At 36.6% G+C, this 21,324-nt stretch overlaps 1 protein-coding gene across 2 annotated transcripts in view; it reads left to right on the top strand.

Moving 5' to 3' along the window:
• syngap1b (synaptic Ras GTPase activating protein 1b) overlaps window positions 1-21,324 on the top strand; it is a 277,859-nt gene that overhangs the window by 76,407 nt on the left and 180,128 nt on the right. The window contains exon 1 of one of the 2 annotated variants that reach the window (XM_030158020.1): window positions 4,384-4,583. The exons of the other annotated variant lie outside the window; for it this stretch is intronic. Coding sequence (XP_030013880.1) covers window positions 4,566-4,583 — 18 coding nt within the window. The 5' untranslated portion in view covers window positions 4,384-4,565. Of the gene's footprint in view, window positions 1-4,383; window positions 4,584-21,324 lie in introns of those variants that run through there. 2 annotated transcript variants of the gene reach the window in all.

Genomic DNA, 21,324 nt, shown 5'->3' with positions numbered 1-21,324 from the left:
GCACTGGCCCTTTAAATGCACATGAGCCACTTCATGCCCCACCCCCTCCAGGTTGTTGACAGTACTTTCTGTCCTGTTCAGCCATTTGTGTTCATTAAAACAACCAACAGCTGAACATCTGAGATAATTGGCTCCAAGTTTGGACATATTTTCAGTTTTTACTACAACCACTGCTGCTGACAAACAATTATGTCATACTCGGAGAAATGTTCGTCGGAAGTCTTGACCTTATATGTGCAAATTTCATGGTGCTACTAGTTTTAGACGTAACAAATTAAGCAGGAATTAAAACTGGTTGTAGAAATCCACTCGATATTTGCCAAAATGAATATAAAGATAGCTTTGCAGCACCTGGAGGGTTCAAATTCAAACTTTTTGAACTGTTAGGGTCCAAATACACAAATAAATGAACCAAAGACTAACTAGAAGCACTCGGAGAGCGCAGACCTCCGCCAAGGCTGATCAGTGGCCCCCCCCCGTGGGCCCCCCCCACGCCACGTCCGTTAGTGTGCAACATAACTCAAAAAGTTATGGACAGATTTTGATGAAATTTTCAGGGTTTGTTGGAAATGGGCCCCCCCACCCCCGATCACCACCAAAATTTAATCATTTCTTCTTTATCCCATTTCCAACAAACCCTGAAAATGTCATCAAAATCTGTCCATAACTTTTTGAGTTATGTTGCACACTAACGGACAGACAAACAGACAGACAGACAAACAAACAAACCCTGGCAAAAACATAACCTCCTTGGCGGAGGTAATAAAAGTGGATTTAGCAAAATATGACACCTTTAACATAACCTCCTGAGACCCAGGAAATGTCAGCAAAGCACAAGCTTTTTTTGTTTTTTATTAAATAAGTGCTCATATTAGAAACATCATGATGCAACAGTTTTTTCAGATGTAGTTTTTAAAATTTTTATGGAATGTCCTTTGTGGTGGACAGTTTTCTTTACTTGTTTTTTTGTATAAAGTTGTGAAACTCTTTTCCACAAATGTGGACAGAAAACCCATAGCTGAGTCTGAGGAGGTTAAGTACGAAGGGGCGACACGGTGGTGCAGTGGTTAGCACTGTCACAGCAAAAAGGTCCTGGGTTCGATTCCCTTGGGGGGGTACCTTTCTGTGTGGCGTTTGCATGTTCCCCTTGTGTTTACATGGGTTCTCTCCGGCTTCTTCTCACAGTCCAAAGACATTCTAATAGGTCAGCTGGTTAATCTAAATTACCCATAGATGAATGTGAGGGTGATTGGTTGTTTGTCTCTATATGTCAGCCCTGTGATGGACTGGTGACATGTCCAGGGTGTACCCTGCCTTTGCCCATGGGCAGCTGGGATAGGCTCCAGCACCCCTGCAGCCCTCTGGAGGATAAAGCGGTTCAGATGATGAATGAATTAAGTATTACGTGATTATCGAACTTTTAGGTTATTTGTTGCTGTATAATGAATGAAGCGTACTAACAGATACATTACATTCATTCAGTTCTGTTCATCCAGTAATACCTTCACTTCCACCTGCCGACTCTCCTTGGTCTGCATTGTTATACATGTAAAAACCTTTGTTTGTCTTTCACATTAAAACAAGTTGTGTCTTTGTTATTAGTAGAATCTACACACCCTCATCTAGTGTGTGTATGCGCAGTCTGTGGCTGGACTTTGTAGTTTGCTGTTGAAATGAACTGGTTATAGAAATGGACTGAGTGCAAGTGTGTACGTGTATTTGTGTATTTGTGTGTTATTAGTGGGCCATCCACAGAACTGGATGATTCCATCAACACTGTTACTGGATTAAAACCTGAGGCTTATGTGCTCAATAAATCTGCCCCCAGATCATTCAACTGGTCATGGGTAATAACTGGTCAGTCCTTTATATGAATAAGATACTTCGGTACTTACTGGATGACAGAGCTTTATTGATTTATTTATTGATTTTATTGATTACTCACTTGTGTTGTGTTGAATTACTGTGCAGAAGTATGGGTTAACACCTACAAAACCAACCTACAACCATTAGGCACACTTCATAAGAGAGCAATAAAGATAATAAATAATACAGGTTATCTGGAACATACCAATAAACTATTCTTACTCTTACATACACTCAAATTAAAGGATTTGGTGGAAATAAAAACAGAACAAATGTTATACAAAGCTAGAAATAAATGATTTCCAAGTAACATGTAGAAATATTTCAGATAGAAGGTGGTTATAACTACAGACAGACACTACATATGAAACATTTCACTAGAACAAATTTAAACAGATTCATGTTGTGGAGTTTTTTGTGGAGCAGAATGAAATTAAATATCAAAGAGTATGAAAACATCACAAAATTTAAGGCGATGTATAAAAACCTTATTTTCCAAAGATATAGCAACAATGAACAGGAGTACAACAGTAATAGTTATTGATGGGATGTACTCATTTATTCTTTTTTCTGTAATTTTATGACTGACCTATTCTTTACATGGACCGTATACGTTAGCTAATTAACAAAGTCATGTAAAATTGGGGACGGACAATATAAGCTTGGCTTCTTTCTTCTCCTTTTCGGACATAAAATATTGTTAAAGAGCTACAATGAAATAGTTATGCATTGTGTGACATTTGTTTTTCTTTCTTGGCTGATTTATTTCCTTCATTATATTGGAGTATTCTGTTTAAATTGGTAATTTCTTTTGCCTATTTATGTTTGAAAAAAATCTATCTATCTATCTATCTATCTATCTATCTATCTATCTATCTATCTATCTATCTATCTATCTATCTATCTATCTATCTATCTACACTGTGATACCTTGAGATTATGCTCAAAAACAGCATAAATATTAATAAAATTTGATGATAAGGCAGGTTTTCACTGACATAACCCTCACATAGCATCATTCTGTGGCTGAAGTGTTTTCACTTCAGTGTGCTTTTTCATTTTAGTTTCTTCATTTTTTTTTTTTTTTTTTTTTGGGAGGGGTGGTCACTTTCTTAAATTATCCAAGGCACAAAACTCTCAGATATATCTTTATTCTTTGGACATGTGTTTAATACCCACTCCATAGAGATTCTAGTTGAGTTTTTCCGTCCATCGTTTAGCCAGATATCTCTGAAATCTTAAACAAGTTTTCTGTTAATTTTGGTGTGCAGCCTGAGGCAAGGGAAGAGCTGATTAGATTTTGGTGGTTAGCTGGATCTGGGACTTCTTCAATTAGACAATCATCATTTTTAGTCATGGCCATTAAAAAAAAAAAAAAAAAGAGAGAGAGAGAGAGAGAGAGAGAGAGAGAGAGAGAGAGAGAGAGAGAGAGAGAGAGAGAGAGAGTTAGAGTTAGAGTTGATTTCATATCCAGAGGTGGTGTTTGCAGACCCACTAGAAAAAGAACCTCAAAAGTCTGTGTGAACCCTAGTATTACCTGCCTATTTCAAAATAACTTTATTTTTCATTCTAGTCTTATTATACTTTTGTCTGATTATATTTTTCTTGTTTGTATGAACTGATACAAAAACTTACAGTAAATCAATGAGACAAAGCTGCAGATAGAGGTGTTAGGCCTGGATATTCAAAAACAAGCCCCAGTTACTCTACAAGGAACATGAAGTACACAAGTTTTGTTGATCCAAGGCTGAACTAGACAGTTTAATCAGAATGAGTGGTCAGCTGGTGTAGCGTTTCAGCCTGTCATTCATCTGGTATCAGTCAGTTCTTTAAGACGATCTAACTCCTTTACACAGAAAAAAAAAAAAAAGCAGGAAAAAGAACACCGAAAATATTGAATAAAGTGTCAGACATGTGGTGCTTTCATATGGTCCAGTTTTAAAAAATGTAATGAAAATTGTAAATGTATTGAACATTCATGTGTCCATGTCAGTTTTGAAACTTTTTTGTTTAAACAAAAAGTGCATACGATATAAAATCCTTGGTTTCACCTTGTGAATCAGTAACTTGTGGACTCTTGCTGTTTTAAAGCTCCCTAATGACTCTGCATTAAAGACCTATTTGTATGCACTTTACTTTTATTGGGATTTGACTTTTTCTATCGCACCAGCATTTTCCACTTTGTTTATTTCACACTGATGTTTTCATGAAGCTGTAGTTTTCTTCTGAAGAAGAATTGGATTATTTGTCCATTTCCTGAATGCCTTATGACGTCTTTAAAGCAGTGCTGTTTAAATGACGTTGATGGGATGAGGACAGGCATGTGCCCCCCCCCTCAGCTCTCCTATCTATGCTCCTAACTGACCTTCTCTTTTCCCTTTCCTCTCCTTTCCTCTCCTTTCCTCTCCTTTCCTACCCCCCCCCCCCCCCACTTCCCTCTCTCCTGTCCAGATGCAAGGTGTGCCGTCCCCCCCTCCTATCATCACCACCATCATCGCTCCCACGCCCACTCCTTCCACGCTCCCTCCTACGACCGTCCCGCTCACGACCGTCCCTCCTACAGTCGTCCCTCCTTCGACCGGCCCTCCTACAACCGCCCCTTGCACGAACGTCCCATCTACGACCGCCCCTCACACGACCGCCCTCCCTACGACCGCTGGAACCCCCGTCAACGCGTGAGCCCCGGAAATCAGTTCTACATGTTGGACCAGGAGGAGGTACTGTAACCGTCACCTTAATGAGCATGAGCATTAGATTATAAACACCTTTAACAAATTAAAAAAAAATAAAAAATTAAATAGGACTTTAAAGGGTCAGTGCACAAGATTTAAAAAAGTTACTAAAACCTACTGCATTTTACTTTCTACTATTGTTTAAGTTAATTTATTTTAAGGATAAGAAGACAAACACACAAAGAAAATTTCCATCTAAATATGTTCAAAGTTCAATTTTACTATAACATCACAATATGTTAATTAGATGAATAAATTTACTCCCATCATAAACACTGGGTCATACCTAATATTTCTGTCTATTTACAGTATGACTTCTCATCCCTCTTCCAAGCTACAGCTTTTTGAAATCTTGATATCAAAATTGAATATTAAAAAAAAAACAAAAAAACAACCAAACTCCAGTGCTTAAAGGATTAATATTAATACTATACCATCAATACTGTTCAAAAAACACATGATAACAGCATTGCATCACATACAGGTTTTTCACATATCAAGAATGAATGTCATAACTAAGGAAAGAAACCTACTGAACCCAACTGAGCAGGTCTCCTTTCACTACACACACTGCATCACATTCATCATCTCAACGCAATCAACAATATTTACTGAAGATAATGACAAAAACATACAAATGTACATAAAATACATTATACTCACCAACACTACTGCTTATTTTTTAGATTGTCTGCAACCAAATCCATTTCTTCTCGTCTGTCTGCATCTCCTCTGTGTGTTGGGAAAACAGCTATTTTATCAAAACCAATGTATTTTATCTCATCATCGCTGTCGGGTGGAAACCTCTTATGTCCAAAACGGTTATTTTTCAGGAAACTAGAAAAACGATGTATATTCTAAATAAATGAATGGAGTTAAGAGATGTAGTCACAAGTTGTTTTCAACACTTTTTATTGGTTAAAGGTGGGGTAGGAGATGTTTTCCTGGACCATTTTTTACTATATTGCTTAAAATCCCCTTTATACTCTGATTGCAACCAATTAATTAAATGCTCTCACACAAAAATTAAAAATTTAGTCACCTGTGAAATGGACAGGATTGAAAAAACACCATCCAATCATTTTAACCGACCCATCAAAATGATTGAATGGTGATATGTCTATCAAATTCAACTGCCATTTGTCCCCCCCCCCCCCCCCCCCCCCCCCTCTGCGAGTACCATCCAGTACTCAGGAGGCGTGGCTTTGGGGGGAAGTCTGAAGAAAGGGGTTTGGACTTTTGAATTGTGTATTTTCAAAATGCAGCTTGCTCGAAACGTTTTTCCAGGATCTCCTACCCTACCTTTAAATATTTCTAAAGCTATCATTCCAACTTGAAGACTGGCCAATAGAATCGTTTTATGACAAACAAAAAAAAAAAAAAGACCAAAAATGGAGTTACGAGGTTTCTGTCCGACTGTGAGGTTATGCAAGTCTCTACAGATGTGGCTTGTGGCTGAGTATACTGACATGTGACAGACACAAACACTACTAGAGGCAGTGTGACCGAGAAAAAAAACTAAAAAATAAAGACAATATGACTATCAGGAATCATTTAATATGTATTTAGGGGACAAATATGAATGTTTAGGCTGTAAATGTAGGTCAGTGATTAGTAATTAAATATCTTAAGTTATAGATTTATGAAGTAATTAGATACAGATAGAGTTACAGATATGTTCAATCACTTCAGATGTTTTACTTGTAAGGATCAGTTTATACATAATGGTTAAAACCCTGTTCCAAACACAGCCATAGAGGATTAAAATATAGTCAAATAATAAAGGTTGGTACTGGTCCCATAGGTTTTACTACTGCTGCACAGGAACATCCAAGTGTGAGTCATTATTATCCAAATCCATATCCAGTCATTATTAAAGTCATGCAAGAGAGCCAATAAAGCCAATAGATGAAGTGGTCAAAGGTGGAAAATTAAAATGTAAGTTATATCGATTGTTCATAATGTTAGTATATTTTGCCAAAAAGAGATTGATATCCATTTTAAAGATATTTAAGCTGGACTGGGTCCTAATCTAAAGCACAGAGCACGTAAAACATTGCAGTCATAAATGGAAAAGGGATAATTTCTTGTGTAACCACTTGAAAAACCATGTCAATTTAGATCATGTTTTTTAATTCACTAAACTATTAGTTGATTAAGTAGTTACTTATAGTCCAGTACAGACCTAAACAATTATATTAGACATAAAACAAACAAAACAAAAACACATAAAAGAGCTAATAAAGCCTCTAATGACCAAAGCGTGTCATACATTATTACATATTACATAGACTTACATGTTGACAGTTTTAGCCTTTTATTTTGAAACATCAGGAAATATACAAGCCACAAATAAAAAGAAAAATTATACTGATAAGAACTGGAAGCTGACGTTTCATTCCAACACAACAGAATCATGCAGTAACACTGTACATTTCTAAATCATGTGAAAATAATGTGATTTTATGAAAAGACACTTGTTGCTTTTAGATGTCCACTGTGTCACGTGCTTTTAAAATCAGGCGCTGATGATCCAAGTCACTTTAGATCAACAGGTCTGACTTCAGGATCCACCATCACCCCTTAATGACAAGCTACGACCCAAATTGATAAAAGTTAAACTTCTCAAATGTATTTAATACACTGCAAAAATCAAAATCTTACTAGGAGTATTTTTCTTATTTCTAGTCAAAATATCTCATCACGCTTAAAATAAGACAATCACCTAAAGAGTGACTTTTCAGTGACAGACAATAGATCTTGAAAGTCTTATTTCAAGAAATCTTACAAAATAATTTTCACTTGTTCCATTGGCAGATTTTTTGCTTGAAATAAGCAAAAAAAAAAGTCTTAAATTCAGCAAAACTTTTGCCAATTGAACAAGTGAAAATTATCTTGGTAAGATTTCTTGAAATAAGATTTTCAAGACCTATTGTCGAAAAATAAGTTCACGTATCTCACTGAAAAGTTACTCTTTAGGTGATTATGTCCTATTAAAGTCTGATGAGATATTTTGACACCAGAAATGAGAAAAAAATACATTAAACATACTAGTGTAAAAAGATGGTGTGTTTTGAATCTGAGATAATACAAAATATCACAGTGTGAAAACTCAGAAGACCAGTTTATTGATAAACCAGTGACCAGTAGGTGGTGATGATAAAGAGGGAAATATTCCCTTTAACACTAAATTAGGTACATTTTAATCAAAACTAAAAATGTGGACTCAGTTAAAAATTAAAAGTACATTCAGTCACTTACTCAAGAATTAAACACACTGAGGTTTTTGTCCTAAATGTAGGTAAAACCACATCTGATGTAGTCATCATATCAGTTTCACTTCGGTATGAATACAAACTTTTGGGTCTTCTTTTATGCTGTGAAATACATGGTATTAATCAGCATTACAGGGCATTACCGGCACCTACTGTTGGGGAGTGTGAATGAACAGTACTCCATTCCATAAAAATAAAGCACAGGATTGGTTTCTTTACATTATTTTTTGCCCAGACTAAGACCAGTGACCCACTGAAAACAAGTTTTTGACCCACCGACTGAGAACCAGTGCTTTAGATCCTTGGACCACGATGTGAATTAATTCAGTAATCAGTCAACTCCTCTGTCTGAGCATTTGAGAAGAATTTACTCCTGGGTTCAGAATGTCCTCAGCCTTTACCTTGACAGTACATCAGAACAGTGGGATGCTGTGACATAAATCAATCTATTGTACATTTTTGGACAAAGTACAGGATGTTATGATGATTGAGGGTGTATTATTAGATACTTTCACTCTGTCTCTGTGCTACTTTAAGTATCCTACTTTTCAACTGGAGTCCACTTCATTAAAAAGAAGGTCAGAGCGAAGCCTTTTTCAGAAGATAAATCACAACTTCTTGGACTTACTTTGAGGGTTTTAGCTTAAAAGATGGTTATGAAGCGTTACAACTGGAAAATTGGATAAGGGAAAACACTCTAGCAATCTCAGAGCTGCACTGAAGTACACTTTTACTTCTAAACAACCTCAGGCTGAAAATATCTCTCTTAAACATCAATACCTGACGACTTAACAAGCAACCGTGAGCCAGTTTACAAGACCATAAAAATCCTATAACTGGGAGTAATCCGATAATTGCTATAATCAGATGCGACGTGTTTACATGCACTTCAGAAATGCGATAATCAAAAATCCCTGGTTTACATGTTTCAGTCCATTATTTGATTTCTTTTGGTGTATGTTTGTACATTATGACATTAGACGTACACTTCCTGTTATTTTCAAAACATCCATTCTTGTCTTGTTGACCGTGGCAATGCCTACGTTGCCAGCGTAAGCTGTCCTAATGTGGGAGGAGCTAATAAGACTACAAAAAAGGTCACGTTTTGCTATCCTTCATTCCATTTCATCGTTTGTTTATCTTTTTCCTTAGGCTCACGCTGTTGCTGGGTAACTTCCATTTATATAGATTTTTTTTGTCCACATGTGCAGACGTAAAAAAAAAAACAAAAAAAAAAAAAACAGAAAGAAATCAGATTAACCTGTATACATGTGTGAAGCAATCAGAGTATTTGGGAGAAATCCAGGTGTGTTAATCTGATTTCTCATAATCAGATTACTGTTGATGTTAATAAAACCGATCAGATTATTCTGTTTACATGATCACTTGAATAATCTGATAAATCAGATAATGATAGGAGTATTGGTGTGCATGTAAACGGGCTCAATGGAAACTACATTTTAGCCAAACATGGTGTTTGACATTGTTCTGCCCTAAAGTTGTAAGTTCGTCAGGGTTTCCCTAATTTTTCATAGATACATAGCATGTGCTGCCTCCCTATTGGACAGAATGGGCAGGTGCTTGTTCATTTCTATCATCATATATGAACATTTAATTAAACATCATTTATCTGGGGAACACTTGTGTTTTGTGTGTATCAGCTTGTTTTCAGAAGTGAAAGCCAGACTGTTGGCAGCTAAACCAGCAAAAGATTGAGTGTTTGAGGGAAGGCAGAGCACTTGTTCATGTATATCCCTGTTTATGTTTCCCCAGCTGGCTTTTACATTACATAAAAGTAGCTTAGTAGTATGTGTGAGTGCTTTTCATTGCTGTTATGGAGTTTCCCTTTGCATTCAGGCCAGAAGAGGGTACTGTTCCATAGCTTTTCTACCTGAGTACTTCTGCACAGAAAATTACACAATTTGAGCTAAAACAACATATTTCTAAGATTAGAAGGCGATCATAAAGGGGTCAGAGTGGTGTTAAATCAGTGGTTCACCTTCAGAAATATAGGAAGTACAGTCAGTTTACATCAGGAGTGTCAAACTCATTCATGTTCAGGGGCCACATGCCACCCAGTATGATCCCAGATGGGCCAGACCAGTCAAATTATACTATAATACCCTATAAATAATGTCAACTCCTGACTTTTCTCATGTTTTAGAGTGAAAAAAATAAAATTACATTAAGGAAATTAAGGAAAATGTTTACATCTACAAACTATCCTTAAAAAAAATGAACAACATGAACAGTATGAAATTTCTTAAAAAAAAAAAAAAAAAAGTGCAATTTTAACAATATTATGCCCCAGTTTATCATTTACACATGTGTATTACAACTTACAGATCACAGTAAATCTACAAAGGTACAAAACATTTACTAACATTCAGAATATTGTCAAAATTGCACTTACTTTTCTTCAGACATTTCATGTTGTTAATATTTGTTCAGGTTTTTCATGTTTTTTATGAAAGGATATTTTGTAAATGTTACATGTAACATTCATGTAATGTTCATGTAATTTTACTTTTTTAAACTAAAACAAAGAGAGAATTTGGTTTCATTATTTATAGGTTATTAAAATAGTACTACCAAGGGAAACCACGGGTCATATTACTACCGATATCTAGGGACTGAAGTTAGTGAATGTGTTGTTCCTGGTTTTAACTTCATTTCCCATCATGCAGTGTGGTACCGCGCTTCCGGTCAACCAAGCAACGTGATTGTATGGCTGTTGTATTGCAACATGACTACTATCTAACCAAAATATTGGTCCTATCAACTTGCCGAGATATTCAATGTGGACATGGGACTATTCCTCAACTGTAGGTACCAAGTTGGCCAGTTAAAAATGTCTCAATTTCTCAGAATTGCACAGATACACACACACACACCTTTTTGCATTTCATAAGGTCATCCCATAGGCTGAATTGGACCCTTTAGTGGGCCGGTTTTTGCCCACGGACGTTATATTTGACAGCCCTGGTTTACATGCAGATGTAGTCAGTGATGGACTCGCTTTGGAAAGTCATTCACTCCAGATTACAGAACACATGCTCTGAAATGTCATGTCAGACTTACTCAGTTAGATTAACAGATTTTAAATACTTTGGATTACTTCAACACTGGTGTCCATCACTCTTATATTTAATGACAATAGACTGATACAACATATAACTAATAGAATGTAGTTGCATTTACAATTAAAAAAGAAATTTAAATAGACTTGTCATTAACCCATAAAGACCCAAACCACTGAACAAAAGCATCTACTGACGTAAAATGTTTAATACCTTTTAATGCTTTAATTCTATCAATACGTGTAAATAATTGGTGTAAAATACAGTTTGTCATCTTTTCATGGTCATCAGATATGATCCATTTGGATGTTCAGAGGCTCCGTAGTTATCATGGAAACACCGTCATCTTCTATCACATTGATTAACCAATAAAACTCATGGATTTGGATCAGTGACAGTTGCTGGTATATTTTGCTCTGTTTTTCCTTATTTTTGTCTGATTTGCTAAAATAACCAGTCATAACAGGGTGAAGGAGTAAATTCCAATGCACAGAACTGGAGGGAGTAAACAGATTTATTATTATTATTATTATTATTATTATTATTATTATTATTATTATTATTATTATTATTATTATTATTATTATTATACAAAAATATAAACATGAACATGGAAGCATAAAACCTGTGGATGAGTATGTAGTGCTGTGGCAGGAGTCTGTGTGGAGCTGTGATGGGCTGTAGAAGATCTGTGGAGATGGCAGAGGCAGCAGAATGTTCCAGCACCGCCCTGGAGCAGAGGAGCCCCTTATATGGGGCTGTGATTGAGATTGAGATGAGGTGCTGACAGGTGATTGTCACTAATTAGTTTGAGGGAGGGGTCTGTGGCAACACAGGACTGCACCATGACAGAACCTTTGAATTTAGCTTCTATGAGCTTCTATGAACATCTACATCGGGGTGTCCAATCCTGGTCCTCGAGGGCCAGTATCCTGCATGTTTTAGATGTTTCCTTCTCCCAGTACACCTGACGGTAATTACCAGGCTTCTGCAGAGCTTGATGATAGGCTCATCATTTGAATCAAATGTGTTGAAAGAGAGATACATCTAAAACATGAAGGATACCAGCCCTCAAGGACCAGAATTGGACACCCCTGATCTACATAATAATAATAATAATAATAATAATAATAATAATAATAATAATAATAATAATAATAATACATCAGACTTATATAGAGCTTTTTTTGGACATTCAAAGATGCTTCACAAACAAACGAACAAAAAAAACACAGATCAGTAAATCAAATATAATAAATACATACATGATTTACACTGAAAATGCAGGAGATTATATTATAATAAATGGTAATAAATCACTTGGCAAAGAAAAATAAATCATTTGGGAGTCTTTAAGGGTTAAGATCAGTATATTACTGAAAGTAGAACTTGACCCTATTCTGAGTAAAACTCCAGCCTCTAAATGATTTTAAAAAGTGTTGAGGACCTGAATATTCAGGTGTGGATCTGAGACAGGAGTAGTTCAGGGACATCACCAGGACAATCACAAGACACCAGTGCAGAACCAGACCAGGCTCTGAGAGGGTTGGGTTTGGGGTTTTGTCCTACTTTTATTATGGAAAAAGGTTCACCTAAAAAACCCCCAACCAGTTTCACTTTAAGTTTAAACCGTTAAAATCTTCACAACTTTACTTTACCATCATACAGTCATTTCCCACAGGGAGCTGAGGCCCTGAAATGCTCTTCAAAGCTCCCAAACCCACCCATAGTATCTGCATCTGTCTCCATCACCTGCCTGCTGTGACTCTGCTGTTTTAACATTTAGATCCAAACAGTATAAAACAATGACCAGCGCAGGTTTATCAGACAAACTAAAGTATCACTTTAAGGGAATTACCATTTTCAGTCTGCATTATTTATTCTGAAATGTAAGAACAGGCTTTACTAACCCATAAAGATTCAGTGCTACTTCTGTGACTGTTCCCAAATGAATTTTTCTTTCTATTTAACCTTTCTTGAGTGATTTATCACCATTTATTATAATATTTTCCTCTGTATTTGCCTTTGTTTTTTTTGGTTTTTTTCAGTTAAAATTTTTGTTATATTTAAATAGAAGGCAGGCATAAAGGGGTAATAGTGGTGTTAAATCAGTGGTTCACCATCAGAGTTGTAGCAGTACAGTCAGTTTACATCATGGGTGTCAAACTCATTCATGTTCAGGGGCCACATGCTGACCAGTATGATCCCAGGTGGGCTGGACCAGTAAAATTATACTTTAATACCCTATAAATAATGTCAACTCTTGACTTTTGTCATTTTTTAGAGTGAAAAAGTTTAAATTACATTAAGGAAATTAAGGAAACAAACTATCCTAAAAAAAAATATGAACAACCTGAAATTTCTTAACAAAAGTAAGTGTAATTTTAACAATATTATGCCTCATTTATACATGTACAGCTTACAGATCACAGTGAATCTACAAAGGTATAAAACATTTAGTAACAGGCAGAACTTTGTTAAAATTGCAGTTAGTTCTCTTCAGACATTTCATGTTGTTCATATTTGTTCAGGTTATTCGCATTTTTTATGGAAAGGTATTTTGTAAATGTCAACATTTTCATGCAATTTTACTTTTTTATACTAAAACAAAGAGAAAATTTGAATTTGTCATTTATAGGTTATTAGTATTTTACTGGTTTGACCCACTTTAGATCATATTGGTGAATGTGGTTCCTGAACTAAAATGATTTTAACATCCTTGATTGTTAATGTCTTCAGTGTAATTTTTGCGTTTGACAAATTCATCCCGTGGACCGGATTAGACCCTTTTGGTGGGCTGGTTTTGGCCCACGGGCCTTACGTTTGACACCCATGTGTGAAGCTGAGATGCTGCTTTTGTTTTGAACCCTTATGATTGTTATCCATCTGTCATATCCATGTTTGATTCGTGCTCTGTGCTGGGGGAGGGGGGGACTACATTCATCCACGCTGGCGCAGCAGTAAAGTCATGAATCTTTATGTGTCCGGTCAGAACTCACGGGTGGCGACTGTGTGTTGGTGCGAGTGCACGGCTGCCAATAGTATTTCAACTTGTCATCACTCAGAGAAATGGAGTGCGCTGTGATCCTGATAAGAGACTTGTGCCGTTCTGGAGGGATTGAATGTAGAGCCCAGTTCAATTAATCAGAGCCCTATCCCTGTCTAATTGTGCCAATAAGCCAGCAGCTGTGAATGGATCAGAGGCACGAGTGACGCTCCTATAGCCGTCACCGCGGCGACGGCGAGAGGCCTTAAATATTCATGCCTGTCAGTCACCTCGAGCTGAGCGGGTGTCTCTCCTCGTTGCCTGCACACACACACACACGCACACACGCGCACACACGCGCACACACACACACACACACACACACACACACACACACACACACACACACACACACACACACACTGCTTTCAGTTTATTTCCATTCATTTTCGATAGCGTCAGTGGCTCGGTATAAAACCCCATCCTACTGTATGTTTCCATAGCGCCTCCTGCACATTTCCAGATCAGACCGTCTTAAACACACACCTGTTCTGATTTTCAGTTTGCGTGACGTCTAAGCTCAGCGTCACCTCATCCAGTCCTTCTCCTCCTGGATCCATCTGTTTTAACACCGTCTACTGAGCCATTAGTCTTACCTCGTCTGCTGATTCATCCCTCAGCTTTACATGATCTGATCCGTCTTCATCTTGTGGTGGAAAAATTTTCTTTGTCTTCATCTCACTTGCTCATCTTCCTTTTTTCATCTCCATCATAATCTTCATCTCATCTTCTCATCCTCATTTTCTCATCTTCATCTTCTCATGTTCATCTTCATCTTCTTCATTTTCCTTTTCATCTTCATCTTCTCATCCCCTTCTTGTCTTCATTTTAATCTTCATTTTCATCTTCATCTTGTCTTTATCTTCAGCTTCTCATCTTCATTTTCATCTTCATCTTCATCTTCTCATCTTCATTTTCATTTTCGTCTTCATCTTCATTTTTATCTTCAACTTCTCATCTTCATTTTCATCTTTGTCTTCATTTTCATCTTCATCTTTGTCTTCATCTTCACCTTCTCATCTTCATCTATATCTTCTCATCTTCATCTTCATTTTCGCCTTCGTTTTCATTTTCATCTTCATCTTCGTCTTCATCTTCTCATCTTCATATTCATTTTCGCCTTCATCTTCATTTTTCATCTTTGTCTTCATTTTCATCTTCATCTTTGTCTTTATCTTTACCTTCAACTTCATCCTCTCATCTTTGTCTTCATTTTCATCCTCTCATCCTCATCTTCTCATGTTCATCTTCATTTTCATCTTCTCATCCTCTTCTTGTCTTCATTTGAATCTTCATTTTCATCTTTGTCATTTTCATCTTCATCTTTGTCTTTGTCTTTATCTTCATCCTTTCATCTTCATCTTCTCATCTTCATTTTCATCTTCATCTTCTCATCCTCTTCTTGTCTTCATTTTTATCTTTGTCTTCATTTTCATTCTCATCTTTGTCTTTATATTTACCTTCAACTTCATCTTCTCATCTTCATTTTCTTCTTCTCATCTTCATCTTCTCATTTTCATCTTCATTTTCATCTTCATTTTTGTCTTTATGTTCATCTTCATCTTCTCATCCTCATTTTCATCCTCATTTTCATTTTCATCTTCATCTTCTCATATTTATCTTTATCTTCATCTTTATCTCATTTTCATTTTAATCTTCGTCTTCTCATCCTCATTTTTATCTTCATCTTCGTCTTCATCTTTATCTTCATCTTCATCTTCATCTTCATCTCCTTCCATCTCTATATTTATGCAGCCTCATCTTTCCTGCCTTCTCCTCTCTGCCTTCATCACAGTTTCTAAATCATTGCTGCCCTCACCTTTTCACCTCAATCTCTCGCCTACTCTACCCCCCTTCATCCTCCTCCTCTTCCTCGTCTGCCTCCTCTTCCTCTCTGGGGTGACTGGCAGGAGTCTTCGTCTCTCCCACCGACCACCTGTTTCTGCTCCTCTCAGCTCCATTCAGTTGCACATTTCATTTTTTTTTTTTTTTAAACATATATACCATCTTTGATTTGTGAATAACTGTGTTTCCACCCAACTGTTTTTATGCACATTTCCCTTTTTGAACATTTATTAGAGCAGGTTCTTTGACTGTAGAAAAACCGGTATCAAGAAAAGCAAAGACAAGGCAGAATAAATCCATTCTGTTCAGCCGTTACCATCCTGTTTAACCCTTAAAGACCCAAAGGCATCTACTGATCTAAAATATTTAGTAACTACTGAAACACTAATCCTGTCAAATAATTCCTGTGAAGTAATTCAGGTTAAATGCGGTTTCCCAGCTTTTCAACAGCATCAGATGTCTTTTTCAGATGCACCCATTGTTTCTGTAGTGAACATGGAAACACTGTCATCTTCTGCATCATTGGTTCACCAGTAAAACCCACAGCTTGACAAATGACAGTGGTTGTAGATGCTTGTTTTAATGTAGAATTAATGAAATGTTTTGCTAAAAATGTCATGTTTTCATAAATTTTCTCTGCTTTGATATAATAACCTTTAAATTTACTTTGCACTTTAATGAACATTTACATGGTTATTGAATTAAATATAGGAAAATACATGATTTATACTGCAAAGATGCAAAGCATAATAATATAATGCATGGTGATAAATTACTTGGTTAAATGTAGAAAAAACTGTGTGTTCTCTGTATTTATGGGTTAAAGTTTTACAGGGTGTTTACTTTGCTTTGAACAGTAGAACAGAGGAGCGTCTTTCTAAATAGATGTCCATCCATCTGGAGCTGAAGACTCACAGTTGGTTTTTCCATAAAAGGTTTTCCCTGAGGCTTCTGGGATGCTGAGGTGCTGTGGTTGTGGGGGGTTGTCAGGTCTGAGGTCCCTCCACATTAATTGGCTAAAAACAATACATTGATTTTCGCCAAATTTATAAGTATGAAAACATTTCTGTTTGTTTATGGAGGAATTAATGCCTGTTTGGGGAAAATGTTTACATGTTTAGTTAAAAAAAAGCATGATGTCACTTTCTTTTGGAAAATTATAGTCTTCATGCAAAAATTTAGGAAAGATAGCGCTAATAATAACAAATAGAGGCTTTAACATCTACCAGTTCATTGGTGACGCATTTTATTCTTAGGTTTGCTGTAACATTAGAGCCATGTTTATGTCTGCACTAAACACAGAAACTAGAAATAGTTCCCTTTTAAATGGAGTCTAATCATTTTGACCCTACTTAGGATTGGGTCTGTAACAGAGAAAAGGACAAATGGTGAAAGATTTAAAACTAAACATACTGAAGAAATCGACTGGGGACGGCTTCAAGTAAATGCAAATAATTGCAATTTAGCGAATCAACATGTGTATTCTTATGTAGTAGAGACTGTAATGTAGAATTAGTCCGAAAAACAATCATGAATATCATATTAGATGGTAATAAATGTCATGTATGAAGTGCTCCGTTAACAACTGTGTGACTAAGGCTTGGATAAACTGTAAAGGCTTGACATGAGTGAGAACCTGTGGTTTAGAGCTCGAAGATAAACCAGCTTCAGCTTTTTTTTTTTTTACAAAATGGATGAAGTTTTGGATGGGAGTACTTTGGTAACATCTATGAGCTCTTCAGTCACCTTCATACTCCTGGTGTACTCGTATGTTGTGATTTGACCCTGACATTTGTTGGCGCTAAACTTAGGCTACGTTCAGACTGCAGGAAAATGTGGCCCAAATCTGATTTTTCTGCCTATATGTGACCTGTGTCTGATCTGTTAAAGACAGTTTGAACAGCACAAATCCGATTTTTTTAAATCCGACCCAGGCCACTTTCTTATGTGGTCCTAAATCTGATACGTATCTGATATTTTACAATGTGACTTCAGTCTGAACAGCCAGGTCACATTTATCCAATCTTTACGTCATTGAAATGCAATAAATGTCACAATTCTGCGTCCCAGGAGTGTGAGTTCCATAAACACAGTGCATGCCTACATGGTCCCATATTACGTCAGGACCTCTTTTGCTCATGCAGGTCACTTCAAGGTTGCATTCAGTTCATACTCAAAACTGATAGAAGTCACATTTAAAGTGTAATATGAATAAGCACACAAAAAAAATGGATTTCACCAAAAAAAACTGAATTGTGCATTAAGACCAGCTGTCTGAACGTACTCTTATTTATAATGGTAGAAGAGAGATGAAGAACTAAAGATAAGATAACAAAAGGCAACATAAGACTTTATTTATCCTGCTGTGGGGAAATTTCACAGTTAACAGGAGTGAAGAGGCTGTTGTTTGCTCAAATATAGCCAACAACTTAAAGGAGTGATATTTTGCTTTTTTCTGAAAAATGGAATTCTGCATTTTAAAACATTTCCCTGTGGTCTACATAAACTGTAAATGCTCTGCTTGGGTCTGAATTCCTCATTAATTCAACTCCACAGGCCCATCTTCAACAATATTTCTGAGTAATGACACCAGGAAGGTCGTTTTGAGCGCTGGCCCTTTAAATGCAAATGAGCCACTTCAGGCCCCACCCCCTCCAGGTTGCTGACTGCACTCTGTCCCGTTCAAGCAACAACTGAACATTTTAAGTAATCGGCTCAAAGTTTGGACATATTTTTAGTATGGACAACAACCGCTGCTGCTGACAAACAATTATTTCGTACTCTGAGAAATGATCGTTGGAAGTCTTGACCTCATATGTTCAAATGTTTTAATGTAACTAGTTATATAACATAACAAATTGAGCAGGAATTGAAACGGGTTGTAGAAATCCACTCAATTTTTGCCGAAATGAATATAAAGATAGCTTTGCAGCACCTGGAGGGTTCAAATTCAAACTTTATGAACTATAACGGTCCAAATACTCAAATAAATGAACCAAAGACTAATAAAAGTGGGTTTAGATAAATATGACCCCTTTAAGGAAACAGCTCCCAGCAATACAACCTGACATAAGAATGCGAGCATGTGCCAATGTTAAATGTTGAGCCTTTAAAGTTCCCCTGTGTCTTAATGAGTAAATTTCATTCTCGTTAAGGAAATGATGAATCAATAAAGGCCAGTAGCTTCATTCTAAATGCTATGTATTCATTATTGTTTTAGCTTGAGCCTTGACCTTTAATACAATATTCCATTAATATTCACCTAGTGCTTCCACTTACATAAATTTACATTTTCTTTTGTGCGTTTTCTGAGAGTGGAGTTCAAATTTCCTGTGCCTGGATGCCAACATGACGTACGATGACTGTCAGAGATGTTCTTAGAGCGCTGAGAAGATGTTTCAGGGAGCCTGACGCCTCTTTAATGTGTTTCTATGTAAATGTGTGTTAATCCTGAGCCTGTGCAGCCCTTTACCGCTGTTGTGCTTTCTGTTGATGAGATGCAGACACTTCACAAGGCTAGAATGGGATTACACCCCCTCCTCCATGGCAAAACCTTTGACTCTCCCCAACAGCAGCAGTAGATGCACTGATGGGATGGAGAGTGTGTGAAGGGTATGTTTGGATGTTGTGTAAACCCTGAAAAACAACCTCTTAAGTCAAAAATAATGGCTGCAAAACTGAAAGTACAGGCTTACTCACAGCACCTATAATCAGAACAACCAATCTTTGCTTTTCTCATTTTCCCATTTTCTTGATGAATCATTTCTTCACACATGTTTGTGACTGTTCAGACCCCATCCGACCCCCACCTCACCCCACTCCGGGCGACTGACTGTGATTGGTGGCAAATCCAACCCTGAGAAAAGAAAAAGGCAATGTTCTTGCTTAAAAAAAAAAAAAAAAAACCCAGGGAAAACAAGCATGTCCACAGCCTTAAGCAGCATGAAATGTCACTGAGTGTGTGATCATGTTAGAATTACAGGAAAATATTTTGTGTTAAACAAAGAGATAGTGTCAAAATCAACATGTTAGAACAGAGAATACATCATCAGCATACGTCCCTCACAGTAAAAAAAAAAAAAAAAAAAAAGCTTTTACCACAGGAAAAGGTTTTGTAGGGATGAAGAAGGGTGATTATAGATTAATGCAACCGTGGAAAGATAACTATATCTAATTAAATACTTAAAAATTACTTTTTTATTTCAAAACCTCAAATGAACTAAAAATGACAATAAACATGTAACACATGATATTTCCACTGCAGTGCCTCCGCCACAATGCAAATATGATGGGAAAAAAAAAAACTGTTGTATGTACATTATGTAATCTTAACTTTTCAGCATCTAATAGTTAAAGCTCAGTTCATAACACTTTAAAAAATTAAAAACTAATGGAAAGAAAAATGAATGAAATTTTCAAAACTATAATAACTGGAATGAGATTAACACCAATCGTGGTCCACTCAAAGTTATTTAACACCAAGTTTTTGTGCTGGTTTTTCTTTGTTTTTATAACTTGCTAAACTGTCAAACCCTGACAATCTAAAAATCACATCTTGTTAAGGAAAATTTTGATAAACCAAACAATTAACTAGCTGGAACAGTGCTCCAAAAATCATGTCCACACAAGCACTGTTTTAAAAATGAATTGGCAAAAAAACAAACAAACAAACAAAAAAACAGCTATTAGCAGCTAGTTATTACCTCTGTAGTGCATAGTGGCACTTGTTCCCCAAACTGGAAGAATATCTGTATAAAAAACATGTTGTACCAGCTTTGCACTTGTCCACCACTGCACAAAATCTCTTCATGTACAGAGGAGATAATGGAACAGTTTGTTTTCCCTGTTGCACAAACACTGCAAATGGAGTTTGTTAATATCTTCTCAGTGAAGCGAGTTTTCCTAAACAACTGTTTTCAGTGACAAGAACTGCATTTGTGTGTGGGCGAAAGGCCAATGCATTTAGAAAATCTCCATCTTAGTAAACACCCTTGTACATGTGGTTTAGGCTTTAGGCAGCAACGCAGTGAAAACCAAATGTTATGTTAAAAACCTTGTTTGTTGTTTAAAAAAAAAAAAGTTAAAATGGATCAGCAGCAGGAGACAGTTTTCACTGTAGATACGAGTACTACAAATATGTCGGTATATTTCTACAGTGAAAAAGCAACAAAGAAGTGCTGAAGATTTGCTTTAACTAAACTGATGCTTTTCGACCTTGGGGTTGGGACCCATGTGGGGTCGCCTGGAATTCAAATGGGGGTGCCTGAAATTTCTAGTAATTGATCAAAAATGATAATAATAAAATTACTAATAAAAAATATATGGTGACTTGAGAGAGACAATCCCAATCCATAAAAGACATTACAAACTCTGAAGCTGAAACTGAAGCACTGCGGTACTGTTTATCTTTCAAATGTTCATTGTGGTCGGTTTCAGATGCTGCAGCTCTTTCACAATTCATAGTTTGAGTTCTTGTTTGT

Source organism: Sphaeramia orbicularis, chromosome 16 (assembly GCF_902148855.1).
Source record: "Sphaeramia orbicularis chromosome 16, fSphaOr1.1, whole genome shotgun sequence".
NCBI lineage: Eukaryota > Metazoa > Chordata > Actinopteri > Kurtiformes > Apogonidae > Sphaeramia > Sphaeramia orbicularis.
The sequence above is the reverse complement of the archived record's forward strand: the minus strand, read 5'-3'. Positions and strand labels throughout refer to the sequence as shown.